At 33.8% G+C, this 21177-nt stretch overlaps 1 protein-coding gene across 1 annotated transcript in view; it reads left to right on the top strand.

Moving 5' to 3' along the window:
* Nucleotides 1-20953, top strand: part of LOC115451309 — a 53855-nt gene extending 32902 nt beyond the window's left edge. Inside the window, exons 2-3 of the mRNA XM_037440546.1 lie at nt 19522-19682; nt 19877-20953. Coding sequence (XP_037296443.1) covers nt 19522-19682; nt 19877-19936 — 221 coding nt within the window. The 3' untranslated portion in view covers nt 19937-20953. The remainder of the gene's footprint in view (nt 1-19521; nt 19683-19876) is intronic.
* Nucleotides 20954-21177: the final 224 nt, after the last annotated feature.

Consider the following 21177-nt stretch of genomic DNA (forward strand, 5'->3'; position numbering starts at 1 on the left):
TCACTCTAACCTTAAATTGATATTCAAGTACAGCGCTGTTGACCAAAGTTTTACTAACAGAAACTGGTATTTGAGTGCACTGACTGCGTTGGAGGTTTTCTTATACAACTATGAAATGTTAACACTTAATACGTAGCAAATTGAAGTTTAGCATTTATTTTCATATGTTTAAATTATATTTAAGACTTCTGTTAATTTATGTAATGAATATGTTTAAGATAAAAGTCAAAAATTAGTGGTTGATTTTCATATGCATAGATACGAAAATACTCAACGCATTCGTATTGTTTAATATTTAAAAAAGTAATACATTAACGTATAAAGCAAATGAGTTTTCAATGCCATTTATACGGCCATAAAGTGAAATGTTATGCGCTGTTATCTCTTTTACCAGCCAATTGATTACTTGATGTTATAAAATTGCCCTATAATGGACATGTAGCTCCTGTCATAAAACTTATATACTCGTATAACTTTATATTACAGAAAGGTGTAAAGGTACCGTACAAGGTTAAGAATCCTCAACACAGTTTCGCACTTATAAACTCATATTTAGAGACGTTTTACAAGACTTGCACTTTTCCTCAACATCTAAACAGCTAAGAGTACATTTGAGATAATACAGTAATCATTTGGACAAATATACTTTACAGACTCAATAGCTTGAGACACTTTTGGCAATGAGTACAAAATATTTGCCTGACGTCACTCTCTGTGACGTCATCTAAAGATTCAGTTTGAGTGAACTAATAAGCAATTCCATTTATTGTATGACCGCGAAATATATTATGCTATTTTTCTAACTTTGTTCCAATAAAAGATACAGTAGTCTACAAATGTAAATTTATGGTAACAAGATGCGTATAATAATTTTCTGCCCGCCTACACAGAGAAATGAGGGCATAATTTATATTATACACGTGACATAAGCAAAAATTTTGACAAAGTTCTTACCAAGTACTATAGATTTAGTTTCTGTAATTGTTTACATAACCTTGCACGCGCATTTGCTTAGGGGATAAAAGGACCCCGTTCATAATAAAGGTGTTTCAATACTTCAGTAATCAATTTCATAAAAATGGGTCATCAGTTTGCTTTCATCGTATATTTGCCACTTAGCCGTTAATAAAAACAGGTATCGCACATCAAACCTATGGATGCGCAAAGTTTAATTAAATTGATTAAACAGGTTACTTTAATTTCTTATTACACCGCCCTTAATACTGATTCATAATTGTCAAATATATTTCACGTCCAATGTGCTTAACCTTTTTTTATAAACGTAGTATTACGCGAAAGGGGCCACAGACAAAATATAAAAGTCAAATTAAATCGTTCCTTAAACCATCACGGGATTAAGGAACCAATTCAAACTCATAATTAAATGATGTAGGTACAATATTAATTACGTTCCCATTAATCTGTGTAGATTGTATACCTTATCATAATACCTTATTAAAATCAAATCCTAATACGCTACGGCATTTAAGAGATTATTATACTAGCATATTATATACAAACGATGTTCTATATGTGAAATACAAGACAACATGCCATACTTTCACTTTAAGGTCAACATCCGTGTGTGCGGTACGATCAGCAAAAAAATTCGATGAACAGATAAGTACTAATTTACAAAACACCTGAACATTGAAACGGACCATAAATCACTTACCAAAGAAGAGTACAGCTTAAGGTTATAGCTTAAGGTCCATATTTCATACATTTTGTTTCACCTTTAATCTGGGTAACTAAACAAGTATTGGCAAGTAAAGAATTTAAATTCACGTCTAGTTAGTGATTAGTTCTCGCAGTTGAAAGAAAAATGTAAAAATAATTAATAATCATGGATATTTCTGCCTTTAAAATTTCGTCATATTAAATTTTAAAGGCCGAAATATCCATGATTATTATTTATTTTTACGTTTTTCTTTCAACTGCGAGAACTAATCACTAACTAGACGTGAATTTAAATTCTTTACTTGTCAATACATGTTTAGTTACCCAGATTAAAGGTGAAACAAAATGTATGAAAAATGGACCTTAAGCTATAACCTTAAGGTTATCATTTCAATATGGATTCCAAAGTAAAGGATTGGCTGAAAAAATATGAAAAAGAAACTGACGTTTACGTTGAATCCTTCGAAAAGAATCTACTGCCAGAATAATTTTGAATTTACACATTTGTTCCTTAAACCGGCCAGTGCTCTATAAAATAGGATGTTTAAAATGTAACTAACCTATTCCTATTAATGTTATGATATTACTTACTAAAGTATTATGATGTTTTGTCCATACTTAAAAATGTATAATTCTGGTTATTAACTTCAATATATACTATAATATAAACCTGAAGAGTTTGTTTATTTGAATGCGCTAAACTCAGGAACTGCTTAACCGATTTTGAAAATATTTCACTGATAGGAAGCTACATTACAGCGCTATACGCTACTTTTTATCCCAGGTACATATAAAGCAAGACTTTAGTCCTTGAAAAACTTTTTCACGCAGGCGGAGTAGCGAGCCAAAGCTAGTATGTTATAAAATAACAATTTAATTGATATTCTGGACTGTTGGAAAAAAGTTTGTATGTAAAACAAAGAATTTGCTAATTTCAGCCACATTTGTATTTATTACAGATCATAAAAAATTGCTAGTAATGTTTAGCAGTGAATGGTTTGACGGCGTTCAGCTACTTTTGTAGTTCAATTATGTCAAGTTGTTTTGTATTTAAATTAATCAGTAACTTATGGTAAATGATAATGATTAGGAAATATTGGAAACAAATTATGTTCAAGGACTTCTGTTGCTGACTGTACCAATGAAAATAGAATATTGTCAAACTTTTTACGTACATGTCTGACTATAAAAGCTTGTTTTGAAAGTGTACTCTTACTATTCATAATTATTTGAGATATGTGTGACAGGTGAAGTGACAGCACGCCGCGCCGCCCTTTCAGTACGCTCTCCAGCAAAACAATATCAGTTTTTACTTCTTGCTTTTATAACAGGCACGTAATTTATCTGGTATTAAATGATACCCCGACATTTAAACAGCCACGATGTCACATAACAAGTACTGGTAAATACGGATTAACAAGTAAAGCAGAAAGATTTCACCTTCTAAAAATTAACTCACCGTTTGAAACGCAAGAAGTAAAAATATTTGTATGTTTCTAAAACTGGATAATGCATTCGGCTGACATTTGGTACAAAGAATGACCAAGTGGAGGATTAAGCGAATTATAATTATTCCGAAAATGTGCACAATGGCAAATATCGTATAATTATTTTAGATTCGTCCCTAAGATTATAAATGTATATTTTTTAAATTACTGCTATTATAAGCCTTTAAAAAAATTGGATGCTACAAGCAAAATTAAGATATGACCTTCATTTTATCTGTCTTCGTCTTATTATAATCCGAGGTATATTTTCAATCATTAAAAATGTTCTAACTCACTGGAAAGATAGTAAAGACAAAGATGAATTGTTGCTAATAATTCGTAGTTATTAGGCATTGTGAAAACTTCCCCGAAACCATTATCCCGGGACCGCACCTACGCAGAAGTCTAAATGATTAAACACCGGTTTCCGATGAATGGCCAAATAGGGTTCATCAGTGAAACGTTTCCGCACGCCGTGTTCAGTGATTTAATGCTTCGTTACATACGTATCTTATTAATACCTCTTTAAAAAAATTAGAGGCAATTATTATAGGAATATCTTTGACAAAAATTCATACGTAAAACCTCCAACGCTATCCCCCAACTGTTATATAGTTATTGGTTCTAAACATAATATTATAATTTTATTACATATCTGATTTATTTCTGCATCCACTCAATAATAATAGGTAATAACACTTATTTGGCACACAACAATGAAAAAGCAACAATATTTTTCACATGAAATTAACTTTGACATAAAATTGTTTATGCTTACACTGAAATTTTAAAATTTTATTTAACAGTGGGCCTCGTACTATACAAAGCCTCTATGTTAGACACCAGTGTGGATTTAATAATTAATTGGAACTAAAAGAGGTCAAATTGTAGCAATTTTGCCTTTTAATAACAAGTACCGATTTAGCAAGGATAATAATTACAGCAGAATACGGACATGGATTAGGATTTTTGTTGCGGGACTGTGCAATTAGTACCATAGTATAAAGTTCTTCTATTTGTGAGATGGTAGATCTGCCGCACTGACACTGTCGGCTCTTTGATCTGTAACAATAAGGTATTTTCTCCATCGTGGGCCCATGGAAAAATGATCATACTTTCGAGATCAGTCTCCTTTTCCGTTATTGAACGCCGTCTGTCCACAGCGACAAGTACAGAAACGCCCTCGGAACCTAAAAATTTGAGGCCAATTCGACTATCCTGCCAATAATTTACTTCAATCAATATGTACGTAATATTTTTAACTTTACATGTAATATTACTATAATCCAATCAAATATGATATTACCATTTTAAGCCCTGTCTTGCCCACTACAAGTTGCCAGCGCGTGCACGTTTAATGAGCGACCGACACGTGCAACTCGTTTCGCCTTCCATTTTCTATGAAACTACCCATTTGATAAGGATTTACCGCCTACTATATTACTGTGGCGTGGGAACGGCATAGAGTGAACATTAAATATCAGTTGTTTCAAACGATCCCTAAACGTTAGTGTTCGTACTTCATAAGAAATAGTGTAGAAATATTGAGACTATATTTTGGTAAATTTAGGTGCTGTGAACTAAGTAGTTCCTAAAATTACGTACCCTTTTTGGGAGTGACTAAACATCGAATTCCCAAGTTAAAATCTTTACAAGGAGACAAAGCACTTGTGGAACTAAAAAAACTAAAACTTTCTTACCATGCGTAACAACACTAAAACTTGTACCTAAAAACAAACTTTTTAGGGATTGCAAAATTATCGATCGTCATTATTCTAACCCTGACTGGAACACTGTGACTCCCACACCACCACCAATTTAATTAATCAAATTGTAGTGTTTTCTGCAGTATACCTACTAAAATAAGTTGATTAAGTTTGAAAAGCGTTCCTTACAGTTTAAGATATTTTCAGTGACTCATTATATGCTCAAGTTGAAAATAACGTACTTACCATAGTGATTACAGTAGTGACATTGGATACTTATCTTCTGCTGTGTTTTAGTTTATGTTTTTGATACAGCTACATAGTCCTTTAAATTTTTGTATAGATATTTAATTTATCGTATTACTGGTAACCGGTATGAATCAGCAAAATGTTATTAATATACTTACACTAGTCCTTCCACTCACCAATTAAGAAATGTTCGTCGATACACGATTCCATAAAGCAAAGATAAGTAATTTTTGTTGACGAAATATTTTATGCGAATGAACAGACAGAAGACCTAAAGATTATGTATTGAAACCCTAACAACCTACAAGATAATAACTTCCCGCAGCTTGCAATTGTAGATGTATTTATTAATATTTTGCTAAGCAGCGGTATCATAACAAATGAATCACGTAACTCCAACATCAGAATAAATAGGTCAGGTACTCTTACGATGAGTCACGAATGAGATTTTATAGAACTGATACTCGTAAAAGAGTATAGACGCCCGGTGGAACCGTATGCACATTGCACAATATTGAATGAACCATATGAAAGTACAAGCTTTGAAGTTGGGTACGTTTACGAAGAAAGCTAAAAGAACGCTGTATTATGAAAGCCAAAAGAGGCAATTTATTTTAGTAGTACAATATATTTCTCCGAAATAGAAATAGATTTCTTTTTTCAATAATACCGTGCTTATTTACTTTTTATCGTCGTATTTTTTCTGAAAATGATGTTTTAGGTAAAGCATTTTATTTTCATTATATGAAATACATTTTACTTAAAACAAAATAAATACTTATTTAATGTTCTTTTAAAAATACTTTACGACACACAAAATAATTGTATTTTTGTTTTTCATGGCTCTACTTTTCTTCGCACCAATTCAAATAATTTGTTTGAATTATTTCATAAGATAAAAGTAATTGTACTACTATCTATTTTAGACCACCTGTCCGCCTTAGATTATAATAACACATGTACTAACTTACAGGTTGTTACCTTATATAATATCTTTACCTTATATCCTTCACGAGAAATTTCTAAGTACCTGTATATGTATCTGATATACATTACTTACCCGTTCGTAAGTATTTTGTTAGTATCATTTATGCATTATTTTAAAGTAAGCATTATGATAATACATTTTAATGTTTCGTAGGAACAAAATATTAATAATGCTTGTAGTGTCATCAAATAGGTAAATATAAAAAAATACATGGATCATTCATCAATCGAGCAATTTGCGTATCTTATAATAACCTGAATCTTCATATCTTACGCAGGTTTTACATAAGATACACTAAGTTTAAGATTACAAATTATAAGTCAAAGAGATTGGTTACAATGAAATAACGCCTTAACTGCTGTTTTCGAAATGTTAGACTCACTTCAATAACAAATTATTATCAATCAAAGTTGAAAACAAACGTGGGAGTAGTAAGGGAGGCGAATATCGGCGACGCGCGGGGGCGGCGCGGCGGAGGTGGCGACGGCAGGGCTGGGCGGCTAGAGGGCGCCAGACTGGCTGGCGCGGAGGTTGCACGCGGCGGCTGCACGCGGGTGCATCCTGCGCAGGTGCTCCACCCCCCAAACCCTCCCGAGCCAAAGCCCGGGTGCCGCTCGTACCACTACTGACATTCCCGTTCAACTTAAACAAATTATCGACACGTATTATCATTATGATGACCAGCGACCACAATCGAAATATGCGGTTTTAGCGCCCCATATGAATCACACGCACCAGTGCGCTTTTTATCAGTTTACTCATTTCAATTTCAAAGCTGAATTTCAAAATTTTAGTGAAATTTCTCGCTCTTTAAAAATTCCGACGTTTTAGATATGATGTTAATGTTTATATTACATCATTTGACGTGTGTATAGATTTTGGTGCTAGATGGTCTTGGTCACCACTACTCATTGAATTTTTATGAAGATCCTTCTTAAGCACATTATCGGTCGACAATATGTACGTTCACGATGTGTCACTTTGCTATTAAAACTATTACTAATTATGAATACACATTTACTTCAAAAACTCTGAACTGAGAGCCAGCACCAGTGACGGAAACAAACTTAAGACCATTGTAAAAGCAATCCATTTCATGCTCCACCGAGCCATAGCAGCTTAATAATAAATTAATATTAATCTGACACTTAAACATGAATATGGCTTTTACAACTTCACGGCCTTCACTAATTGAATGAAGGACTTAATAAACATAATTATATACAATTTTGAATGTCGACGACACATTTTAATAATCCAATTCTTCGAAAGTATAAATAGTCCCTATGGAAATTAGGTAACAAGGTCGTAGTCATACGTGAGTCCTATAAAAAGTCCGGTACACACATAGTCACACGTCGATAAAATTTGTATTCGTAACTAAGTAATTCTTAGCTCGTAATGACTGAAGTAACCGACGTTTTTTCTAGCAAATACAATATGTAAAACATATATACATTCATTCAACAGTTGGCGCTCAAATCGATTCACGGAATCAAAATTCACTACATTCTAATTCTTCCATACATTAAATAATTATAGGAATTATTTAGTAAATAATCAACACATACTTTAATATAATAATAATGTCATAGGATTTTATCAATAAATAATCAACATATACTTTTATATTACGGACAAGGCTTTATTACAAAAACGACAACATTTCATAATTTATCGTGCGCATCATAAAATAAGGTTCAACTTTATTTTTACCGCGACATTGTAAGGTTGCACGTCAAGTAAACAGCACTGCATCTCCAGAGGCACCGAACTGAAATATGGGTGGATATTTTATATTAGTTTGTTTGTTCTCGTTCGAAATTTCTTAAATGTTTATTTTTATTGAAAGTTTTTATCCTATACGGTAGATGTTATTTTGCCAAAGTTGACCTGTCTTATTGTAGTTGATTACAGCAATTAATAAGAACTACCCGATTGTATATCTCTACTTTAGCAAATTCTTTTGGATTATATCACGATCTAAACATTTTTAGTTGTGGGCTGTCATGAATTTTTACTCTATCTTGCTACGTTTACATCCTTCGCCTTACCCCAATCAATATATTCGCCCTTCTTAATCTAGCTCTCGCCTGCTTATTTCTTATTCGGTAAACATTACTTCTTCCTAAAATGCCTCGTTTCACAAAACTTTGAGACCACTCGACTTGTTTCTGTATACTTTTATGAGTGCGTAACGTTTGGTTTCCGTATATAAAACAAGATATTACCATGTATCATACAGGTAGTCGTCGACGTCTTTTGATATAAAATCTTTACGTTTCATGACATTACTTCGGGTGTCGTTTCCAATTATTGTCTTTTGCTGGTAATTGCTTTAGTCTATAAGAGATATAAGACCCAGACATGAGTACTGCTGTATCTATCCTTGTGTTATCCTTAGAATATTTTAGCAAACAATATGAAATTATTTATGCGTAAGTTTGTTTTTATGTCGAGATATAAAACCATCTACCTACCTCTAGCAACTTACTCAGAGTTATATAGTATGAATATACATATATAGGTATATGATTTTCCGCTACGAATTCGTTGAATAAGTTATTAAGTGCAATAAGAGCGATAAACGGCCGCGAATACCGATGTTATATTAGTAGAGCAACATTTATGTTGTTTATTTTTTCGTAGCCCTCGTTTCAAAACTTATTGTTTTGAAGTAAAAATAAATGTAGGAATAGCAACGAAAGGGAAACGACCTCATTCTATACCGTTTCTGTTGTGGAGAACGTTCTCACGCACGCATCCATAAAGTTTATTTTCGGCGCGGCGTGGCGCACGTATCTCGCGATCGACGATTACACCTTAAACCCCAATTAAATCCTGACAGAACGGTGTAAGCTGCGATCTGCGTAATTAACTACACGATTTAGAGGCCGTAAGCGAGCAAAACCTCCGATAAATTAGGCCCTAGCCCTGTCACCAATCTATACAATCATGCAAACCGTTAAAAAATGTACCAATAACAATATACCTAGAGAGGTCATATTCTTAAGCCATGTTCATGATCCATGTTATATATTTAATTTGCAGTTGTCACATAAAATAATGGATCCATCAGCTCTATCAATTTTGCATTACATTGCAAGAAATAGTACTAGATACGAGAAATAAAGGTAAATCAGATTAACAACAGTCTACCAGAGACGCAATGACCTTTGTTTCGATTGCTTCCCTACCCCTAAAAGTTCTTGTCCATGATCTGCAACAACTACTACGTTATAAAATAAACACAGAGCAAAAATATTTTAAGAAACAAGGAAATAATGTGTTATAAACATCATCAGAAAGTTTGTTAATCACATGCTTCAGTTCCAGTGATAAATCCACACAAGCTGGTTAAATATTATTTGAAAGACGACAAAACTATTAGATGTTAGGTTTGCCCAGAGTCGGTGAGGTAACGAACGCGCCGGCCGCCGCCTGGCCTGGAGCCAGTGGCGGTGAATCGCGGCCGAGCATAAATTGCGGTGAAGCACTCACTTGCCATGCACTCACTGCCCTCGCTTTATACTCACTGAGTCCGCGGGAAAGTGAAAACAAGTGTTGACGTTAACTCTAACTCGCTAACAACAAGAATAATAAGTGTGCTATTTAACTTCACTTACAGTTACTCTTATTAATAAATCTTTCGCTTCACTATTTTTATGGTACCGTGCCAGATGCTTCGGACATCCTTTTGGTTGATTCTTAATGTTTAATCCGACTACATTTTCCCCCAATTATACATAATGCCAGCTGTTAAAACATATTATACAATACAACTCTATAACAATCTTACTATTTTCTATATAATGTTACAAAATTATGAAGACGTCAGAGTTAATGCCTATACTATTGTCGTGTATATGAAAAAATGACTCTTTATACACATTAAGACTATTATAAAATTATAAAATATAATCCGAATAGGCAATCATGAGTAATGAAACCTACATCGAAACAAACAAATCTCTATAAATATGAATAGGTTTTACACACGGCTTCGCCCGATAAACAAGGTTTTTTTGGGATATAAAGTACCCTAATATGTCGGGTCCGAGCTCTCAAAATATATGCGAACAAAATTTAATCTAAATCCTATTGGTAATCTTTGGGTTTATCGCGTCCAAACAGATACACAAACGCAGCGGGGAACTTTGTTTTATAATTATTTATTAAGTATTTTGCCTGCGACCCCACTCGCGTGAAGAAGTTTTTTCCGGAATGTATATTTTTCTGAGATAAAAAGTAGTCTGTAGCACGCAGGAGTAACGCAGGTTGCTAATAGTAAAAAAAAATCAAAATGGGTTTAGAAGTTCCTAATATTAGCATGTTCAAACAAAAAACTCTTCAGCTTTATATATTAGTATAGATGATTTATTCATTATATAAAAAATCGTCAACTTCTAGTGTTCAATAACATGCCTAACGAATACAATATAATTCGAAAAATATTTATTTTATACTAAAGATATTGCATTTCTTGATCCAATCGGAAACAGGCATCCTAGAGGCAACAGACGAGTTGGATCGCGCGACATCTGATTGCTGGTGTAGAGCGCCCCTCGGACCCCATAATCACAAGGCTATAGGTAGATCGTTGCGGTTTTAATCGTCTGACGTAAATATATATTGAAAAATAAATCTTGCTATACATAATTAAATACTTACAACATATAAAAAAACACTTGATATTGTTCATCGCACTGCTCGTGGGCAACTCTTTTCCCTAAATAAACATAATCACATAAAAAACTAAAACGTGTAGTAAGTAATCAGGCACAGTGCAGCATTAATGACAGTTTCTTTGTTGTTCCTCATATTAATAATAGTCTTAAAACGATAGCAGGCTTCAAACTAAGTCGGTAGGTACATTTCAGTAAAACAATATAATATGAAATCACAATGTTTAAATACTATTATTTTACATACATTTTTCATGTATCATTCAGCAATTTAGTCCTAATAAAATTAGTCCAATATATTTCAGCAGTAAAGGGTTTTATATTTCGTACAATACCAAATTATATACTTCAGTCGCCGAATCATTCATAGCATTGCAAGAGCAGTGTGCGTGCCCCGTTTTAAGACCTTACCCACCGACCGACACGGTATTAGACCTCGTGTATTTACGAAGTATTATGCGTTAATGTTTGTGTGTAGAGGCAGACTGTAACTTATCAACTCTCACATTTTGTCATTTCGTTTTATGACAAAATATTTAAAGGCGAAATTAAAAATACTTTATTGTGAGGAATGGCTACTATTGGTGTCAGTGACTCTTAATGTAATCGCAGTTTAATGCAGACAGCTGGCACTCTGGCAGGCAGCTCATGTGTGCGGGTGAGGCGGCGGCGGGCGGGAGAGGCCGCGGCTCGCGACCACATGCAACGAAACGACTTCCGGCGCAGGAGTTCGACAGCGCAATAGGCGGAAATATAATAAAGATATAGAGCCACGGCGGCATATTGCCTATTGTTTGGCATCTCTGACTCTTGGCATGGGATTTTAACACAAAGCCGACAACTGCACTCTCAGCTTAAGCACTTTTCCCATATAATATATGGATAATAATGCACAGTTTCCAAATATAACCATTCAATTGTCTACATTTGTCAAATGTTATCGACTTTAATTATTGCGAACAATCAAATATATTCGAGCCTCGTAAGGTTTACAGCACTCGGCGGTAACATTTTCCTGATGTATAGTCTTTCGATACGCCTCGTAATCGTATTTTACGAATCCTACACAATATTTCAGTGTATTGCCAGAGAAATAAATAACCTTATGTTTGTGGTACGGCACATCTAATCCATGGATGTATAATATAATCCATTACGGAAACGAAATCTCTCAAAGAGCCTGAACACGAAGCGTAGATAACGTAGATTTAATAATTTAATATTCGTAGCATAGCCATCTTTTATGTCTATTTATACAGCTAGTCAACATAAATAGTGAGTTTTGTGCTGTTGTGTCACATGTGCAGCAGTCCATTTCAGACAAAACTATTTTATCTAATGAAAGTTCGTTGTAATAACCAAATAAGTATAATAATATTAAGCGGTATGTAAGCTGTTCGTTTACTCTTAGGTTTATGATATTTCTCAATAAATATGGTATTGACTTACTCGGTACACCAACAAAAACCCAACCTCTGTAGATAAACGCGTAATGTATTTCCATCAACACATATTAATTATGAAATGTGTATTAACGTGACACAAACTATACAGTTCATCGTTGACGTGTTTTCCCTCATTCATGCATCAAAATAAAACTGACCTTTCTGTTTTTAACATGACCCTACGCTCGGTTCGTCGATATAAATATCCCCAAGTGGTTGTAAGAAACCTAAATAATTTAGTGCGTTGGTAGGGGATCGATGTCAAAAGCTTTCCCATTCTAAACTTTCCGTAAAATAAGAGAAAAGCGTATATAAGTCTATAAAATATGGTCCGCTGCATAGTTCTCAAATCAATGTATTATATAAGTTTTATATAAGTATTATAATAACGTATCTTTAGAAAACTCACATTAAGAGATTTAAATCACTGTAGATTATGAAGATTTACTAAGAGCTTCCTGTACTACAGACTGTGTATAGTTACTAGTAGTTCTAAATTTATTAATCCCTACTAGCCGAATTTCCTATACGGTGACCTATCTCAACGGAGATCAGCCAGGTATGCAGGATATATTATAGTTCACCAGTGTGTACGCAATACACATGTGCATTTTCTTAATAAAATAAGAATTAGCTGTTTGAAAAAAGGCACGAAAATCCATGAAGCAACTCACTAATTACACTAATTTTAAGGCCATTTTACGAGTTACAAATAAATTATATGTGACAGTTATCGTATTAAACAACTTACGTAGAGAGTACTCATATTATTTCCATTGATTTGAACATAAATAATGAGTATTTCTTTGTATTTGGTCGGCTTATACTCGTACATTTATGTGACGAGTAGCATGTATTCAGAAGTTGTGAAACAGACCCTAAAAAGAATACTTAAATCACGTCACATCACTCCTTTGTATTTTTTAATACTAATAATAATAATTAATTATATAGCTACCTCCCTTTTAACGGATATAATATTTTCGTTTTAAGTTGAATAATATAACCTTTTATTCAAATCATGCAATATTTTACTTGACGTGATCTTTTCTTTATTAGATTCACTAGTATACTAATTATTTCGCCTGTATTTACTACATTGCATGGGAATGTAATGTACGTACGTACACTACATTGTTTTTAACTTTTTAACTTCGATTCACAATTTTCGCCGTCATGTCAACTTAGATATGAAAAAGTACATGAAACCGTTAAAATCAATTTCCGGCATTCTGTGTTGGGAGCAATAGAATTTAGTGATTAGATTTACCATCGAACGCGTTATGTTGTGACTTATAAATTGTTTGACATAATTTTATCAAATATGCGACAAACTTTCCCATTTCTGAAAATCGGAAACAGGATCTATAAATAAGAATTGGTTGAACTATACCACAATTTTTGGCACATTTTATTAATAAGTAATTCTGCGAAAACTGCGTGGTCGAGACTCTCGCAAAACAATTAAATTACAAAATTTAACAAGGGGTTCCTAGATTAAAACATAATCTTTTCTTCCGAAGAATGAGACGTCAAGTTATGAGGTCTTACAAAGTAGTCATTAATTTTCATTGAATATAGAGAAATCAGAAAATGAAGAGGGAAATTTTATCAAAATTATTGAGAGATGCATTACAGCAGTTTTGTATTTAATAAATTAAGATATTATTTTTTAATGTAGAGTATTCTAATACAAAAAATATGTATTAATTATAATTTATTTATTTGAAAAATCAAACAAGCTTTAATCGTTATATTACTTTTACAAAAAATATTTTATTTTATTACGCATATCTTTGGTACCGCAAATCACATTTTTCATTTTTCACTAGATTTCTGAAATTTATTGAAAATAATATATTGTTACCCTTCCCACAGGTGGCCAAATAATGTACTTTCTTTGCCACAAGAGCCTTTCATTCCATAACTTTTGATTACCATGGTCACATTTAACAATTCTCCCCCAGCCAAAAAGTAGCAACTTTATGAATTATACTCAGCTTTTCTTTTGGCATGCTATTCAAAATATAAAGGTCGCGGACAAAAAGTGTGAGTGAATACATACAACAGTGCAAGAACACAAGAGGCGAGAGGGCCAGGCGGCGCGCGGCGGCCGAGGTGGCCGGGCTGGCGAGTTCGCGTTCACCCCATTCAGCAACATTGAACGGGTTCTATATTGGCGCTCCATTGAACCAATAAAGTATACGTAGTATGATTAATGGGCTCGTAACCTCCGTCCGACGCCCACTCGCTTAGTAGTAAGTCTTGATCGAAACGGACCTCCAACAACAACATTCATCAAAAACTATTTATTGTTAAAAATAACAGCTGATTCATGCGGGACTAGGGGATAAAGATTGAAATTACAATATATTGAAAAGGACAGTCATATACTTTATGATTAAGAACTATGTTTACACATTTGTATTTAAGTGATATCTCTGCAACCACTGAACATATTACAAGAAAGTGTTACAGATTCATTAATAAAAGTTTAACACCGCTTAGATACAACGATATAACCGTTGAAACGCACAGCTTAAACTTTCGCCTCTATACTCATGAATATATATCCACATGAATTCTATACACAAAATAATTGATAAAATTAATAAAATATAAACCACGCAAATAATAGATTTTCCGATAAATATTTTTGGTTATACCATTTTATACAGAAAATACTCGCCATTAATACTACAATATACGTTTTTTAATAATAATGCACTGTAAATTGTTATTGCTCCAAATATGAGGGACAATTCCAAGCTGTTTATAAATCTGCTACGCAACTTTTGTCTACAGCCCTACGCAGGTGCTACGTTCGTAGCGCCACGTCACCTTCCGAACAACCGACTATCGTAGCATTCAATATTTATGTTAAATATGTGCGATAATTGCCGTTTTTACAAATCGTATCATAACATTTTTACTTGGGCTTGGGTATGCCTAAAAATAAATATAATACTATATTACCTATAACTGTTGGGCGTAGCCGTTATGACTGTAAGTATTAATTTGTAGGTAGGATGTTTATAATTGATGTTCTTACTAAACTGATTTGTACCAATAAATAATAATTAGATTTACTTTAACATAATATAGATAAAAATAGAGAAAGAAAACCCTACTCCGCAAAATTTTGAAACGCAATATTATGGTATGAACAACTATCAACTGTTGTAGTTTATGTATTAATATTGACTTTAAAATTTCAAACTTTTACAAACAGATACTCTTGTTACTTCTATGGTACAAACAAGTCTAAACTTGGCTTGGTAATAATATTATGTTTCTTCCTATTGCTCCATGCTTATGTTACCCATTCACCAGCGCCGAAATCTGCGCGCGCTGACTGCACTTTTTTCCTTTACCACACGCCTATTTTCTTGTCTTACTTTATTTCTAAATTTCAATATCTAGGTTCTAAACACTAGATAAATCTACGTGCTGCAGGAAATCTTCTCCAATGTCGTTACACGTTTTTAATTTCATTCACTCCTCATTCATTCTCCAATCTTTACTCGTTTGGAATGCACTCCTATCAGAAAAAAAAACGCTTTTATTACAGCAGATTAATAACTATAATAGTTTTTGAAAATCATTATGTTATAATATTATAAATTATATTTTTTTATTTATCACAAATATTACTCTATATGATCTTGTTAATTAAGTTGAAGGTACCTAAAATAGGGGTACAGTTAATGTTTATTTTACAATATTTATACCAAGAATAGAGTAAGATTAAATAATATATACCTGTAGTTTATCTACGTGCGAACACTTACCCAGTATTTGAACTGTTAGACACATCCTTGCGTAGTTTTAGCCACATTTCCGGTGTAAGAATTTCTCCATGCTGCATTTAAAATCTATTGCTAAAAAACTGATGAAGCAATGTACAAAGACTCATTAAACAATAAAAGTAGAATAAATTTACTTTTATACAGTATATTACACAATATTTTTAATGTGTAGACGATAGAATATAAAGCGCGTATTTTCAAACGGAATAACCCTACTCTAGATACGTACTAAAACTGCTATTTACTTTTGTTAATCAAACAAAAATGTAAATAAATGTGTATATTAAAAATACATACGATTTCTTTTAGCTATATTTTCAAGGCATAGCTCTAAATTTTAATTAATATATACCAAAAGTAATTCAAAATAAGGTGTTAAAGAAGCATTAACTGCGAATACATCTATTGAGCTTTTATAAAACTTTAAAGTTCTTGCAAAGCCAAATTACGTGCCGAAGTTGCAAGATCAAAACACAACGCTTTAGGATTGTTGAAGTGCGCGTAAATTATATCGATTTTTATATTTAAAAATACTTACAGATATTTCCATTTACCGGTTATAATGGTTTTATGTTTCAAATCATGATGTTTTTCACTGAATTTGTCTTCCTTATTTCATGTCTTTACGGAGAAATATTCATTGTGTCATTTACTCATCGATTTAAGCACACTATTTTGATGTAGGTATATTATTTCGATGTATTCAATTATTGAATATTGTATCATTCGGGTTGCGACTTACTCAAGCTACACACCTTAATACTACAATAAATCAGACTGCCTTTTAGGTAATTTTATTAGGGGATAAAAAAATCTCTTCATTCATACTTATCTCCACTACTTATCTCCACGAGAACGAGATAAAAACAAAATTTATTGTGTCCCAATAGTGTGACGTGTTCGTAGCTCGGCGTCGCCAAAGCGTCTCGAGCCCGCTTACTAGATCACCAACGGACATGACTAATATTGAATAACGCCCACATCTTGTTTATGTATCCATTTATTCATGTCCTTATAAGTTCAAATAGCAGATACATCAAATAGCCTCAATTGGCTGAGTAAGATGACGAAACCCAGTGGTTTGAGATCAACAAATATTTTGTTTGTCTACAAGCTAAAGTAGGTTAAAACATTTGTAATAAATACATCTTATTCTAGTATGTAAACAATATCAGTAAAATAAAAACAGAAACCTTAATTTTTAACATATGCGTATTTTATAAGTTCTAGTGATGAACTGTAGCCAAATTTGCTACAGCTTTTGTTTTTAGTGTGGTTGGACTTATGCAATCGTAGTGTCACCTACAGTAAAGCACGTACTTAGAAAACTAATTTAGGATACAACAGCATCTCAACTTTAATACCTATTATATTACCGTAACAATCATTTATTTATCAACAAAGATGGAGCTAAAAGCGCACAAAGGAGGACGTGGCGCGTTGTGAGGGACGTCTAAAAATAGCGAACGTGTTGAAAATGTAACGTGAACAAGTGATATCCTTTTCAACGCGTAGAAAATATACATGAATCAGTTTTATGCGTGAAACAGGAGGTCTAACAGCATAACTGCGGCAAATATTTTACAAGTAGGCAGTTTAAAGTTCGTTGGGACGTTTTGTATCCCTCTTCGTCCTGAATACGTAATATCATTTTCAGCACTTTGTACGTGTAGCCTCAGTTTGGTTTGAGGGAACTTAAAATCTGGGTACGTATATATATAGCTTCTTTTTTATATCTCAATTCCTAAGGATAGAAATACAATGAGGGTTTTGATAATTGATATTCGAAACCGCTAACCATATTGTGCTAAATATTATTGAGATTAAATCAAGCATATTAGTTTTTATTTTTTATCTACTTGTAAGATGGAGAGTAAAAATTGTACAAGTATTCATCAACATCGTAATATAATGTACTAAGTAGTTAACCAACACATACTTTTACATATTCCTTATAAACGCTAAAATATTAATGTAATATCCGTGAAATCCTTTATCCGGATAAATTTTCTTAGTTGAACATGAGATTTATCATCTTTTGTCACGGACGACGAGCTCGGTATAGTGCCACGCAGTGCTTTATTCTCGTTATGCCATAGTATATAAATAAAATCCTTCTTGAATGGCTTACTTTAGTTTTGTAGCATTTCAATACTTGTTGCCGAGAATCACTTTTTTGGTGGCAAATTTACAGCGTCTACACAACAGGATCACTTTGTGTCGTGAGACCAGTAATCCTTGCAATCTCATACGCTCCTTCTCGGCAATGCAGGGATGATAAAAAAATTGTACATAATTTCAAATTTACTTCGTTAATGATACGAAGTAACTAGCTTCTGAACTAACATCTATATAGGTATATGATACATTTACAATTTAGAATTTGTGGGTAATAAATAAGATTCAATTTTAAATAACTACAAAGCAATATACCGAAATATTGTATTACGTGTATTATAAACAAATCTAACCAATTAAAAACCCTAAGCTGTTAAATTCTATGAAATTTTATTTTACTAGGTAATCCTTGGGATCCGATTTACCTGAACGATCGCAAAGGCTACTTAAGAATGCACAAGACGTCCCTGCCTCCCCACAAAGTGAATAGATGTAGGCTATAGATAGCTGTCTGTTGAAAGGGCGCGCGCAATCGAGCTGCGGGCCTCACTTTCCCCGGCCCGGTCGTCGCGCGGAGCTAAAAATAGAAGCTCGCGTTGACTGGCCTGCCATACTGCCGTAACAGTCTAAAGGCACAGCGATTTACACATACAATTGAGATACTGTACGCATCATACTCGCGGCACTTTAGTATTTTTTGTTGGAATAAAATATTTAAATTATTATTATTGAACAGAAATAAAAGGAATAAAAAATTAGGAGTATTTTGCAGTTATAAATTCCAAGCACCCTGTAATTTTAGGGAACATATATCTGGCCAGATTTTGCTGGTATTAATATATTACACAAGTTAAAAATAAAACAATACACAGGCACAATTAACACAGCTCATTAAACCTCTGTCGCCAAGCCGCCCTCCGGAACGCTACTCATGAATGAATACAAAATATCCGAAGTCAAAAGTGACTCTATACAATGACTGCCCAGAGGACAAAGGTCGTCAAACCTTGAGCTCGACTTTGCAAAACGAATCCGCTAAGGTTCCCTACCCATTTTAACTTAAGTCTAGGCAACGAGCTAAAAGCATTTTGTTGTTTTATCTACCCATATAATAGAAATTGTAGTATTTTCACACTAGAATCTCGTCTGGCGAACATTCTATCGTTATTTACATACAACATTTTCTGCAATACTAATCTTAAATCCATAAATTTTACTTTTATTTGTGACGTTAAACCTTTTCAGTCTACAACAGTATTAAAAAAACATATATTATCAAGTATATATTTGATGTAATTATCAAGTATATTTACTACATGGCCAGGCAACTCTGAAGATGCCATAACCTTTACAGAGTGCCCACCGGCGGCCGACGGCATGGAGCGGTTTGCATGTCCTACTCCGGACCGACAAGGCCGGTATCGATGCATCGACGACCACGTGCTCTGCGACGGGTTCATTGACTGTCCCAGCGGCGAGGATGAAGACCGGCAGGCATGCATGTTCTACAAAACGGTAATTCGTGTCTATCATGTATAAACAACAATCACTAACACTAACTGAACAATATAACTACTTACTCCATCATAACCGAGGCAATCTAGCGTGTTTGAAAACTAGTTTACTCACTATAGCTGCTTAAATCATCTCCGTTAACATGAAAGGCTTTTGTACAGCATTATAATAATACTTAATGTCTTACATTTCAGACGAAGGCCCACCTGGACGTTCTGGCTGACGCGCTGTTGCGGTGGGCGCGCGGCCGCTAATAACCGCATTCCTCCCGGACCTGACCCCTTTACCGTTCCAATACTCCGCCAGTGTTACACGGACTTCAGTTAAACAGATGCTGGAATTGTCGGGCTTGTGCTCATAAATTACCAGTGAAAGCTGCGAACTCCCACAAATAATATTCGGGCGCAACCAGTCATAATTACTTGTACATGAGTTGAACGTAATAAAACATATCAAGTAGTGGTGCAACCGATGCCAAAAACTTGGCCACGTGAAGTGTAGTGTAAGGTTTCCAACTGCGTGCGTGTGCGACCAGAGAGCTACAGGCGCGACGCAGACGCCGGTCGCCGAAATGCGAACACTCGGCAGCTACGCGTCGACGATAGGAAGTGATACGACCTGGTTTCGTCCCAATTATACTTCTCCGCAGCTGATTTATTTTCCATGTAATTCGTACCTTCTAGCATTTATTAAACTAAAATGTGAGACTGGTAGTCGACATTGTTAGTCTTTAGAACATATACATAAATATTTTAGTGTAATAGTTCTTAATTTGACGAACGTAAATATTTATGTCGATTTGTTACTGTACTTATTCATATTATGTATTTAATTGTACATTAAGTTACAAACATTCCTTATTATAATGAGGGTTGTAAAGTAAATAAGAAATATCTACAACGTGTACATATGTATACCTAATATATTTATTTATGTTTCATTTATGCCCGGTTTCTGAAAGTAGCAACCTGATAGCAAATTTTCATTAGTTATTGATTCAACAATGCTAGATGAACAATGCTAAAACAAGACTTTCGATACAAAGATAAGTGTTCATAACTGCAATACATATACTAAAGTTTTGGAATCAATAACCCCGTCGAATACATACACTACTGATAAAGAACTTCAGAAATTGGGTATTAATGTGTCGGCCTATAATTAAGCGGCTATTGGCGTCAAATTTTAAGACGATTCTACGCATCTTCAGTCACAGCCGATGAAGCCGATTTTCCTATGTTATGTTTCTGTGATGAATGTTATTCCAAAAATATAATTTAAGAAGTGAGATCAAAAAGTGTGTCAATATCTCAACTATAGGCAGCTATTGTGTATTTATAAAAATAATCTTTAATATTACGTGTCACTAAAATTATTTGATTTATTTTCCTGGATTATTATTAATTTTAATCAGTTACCAATCGTTTTCGCAAGGTTTACATAAAGTTAGCATTTTGACTGAATATAATTGTTGTTGTCGTTAGCAGAAGTCTGA

This window comes from Manduca sexta, chromosome 19 (genome assembly GCF_014839805.1).
Source record: "Manduca sexta isolate Smith_Timp_Sample1 chromosome 19, JHU_Msex_v1.0, whole genome shotgun sequence".
In the NCBI taxonomy this organism is placed as follows: domain Eukaryota; kingdom Metazoa; phylum Arthropoda; class Insecta; order Lepidoptera; family Sphingidae; genus Manduca; species Manduca sexta.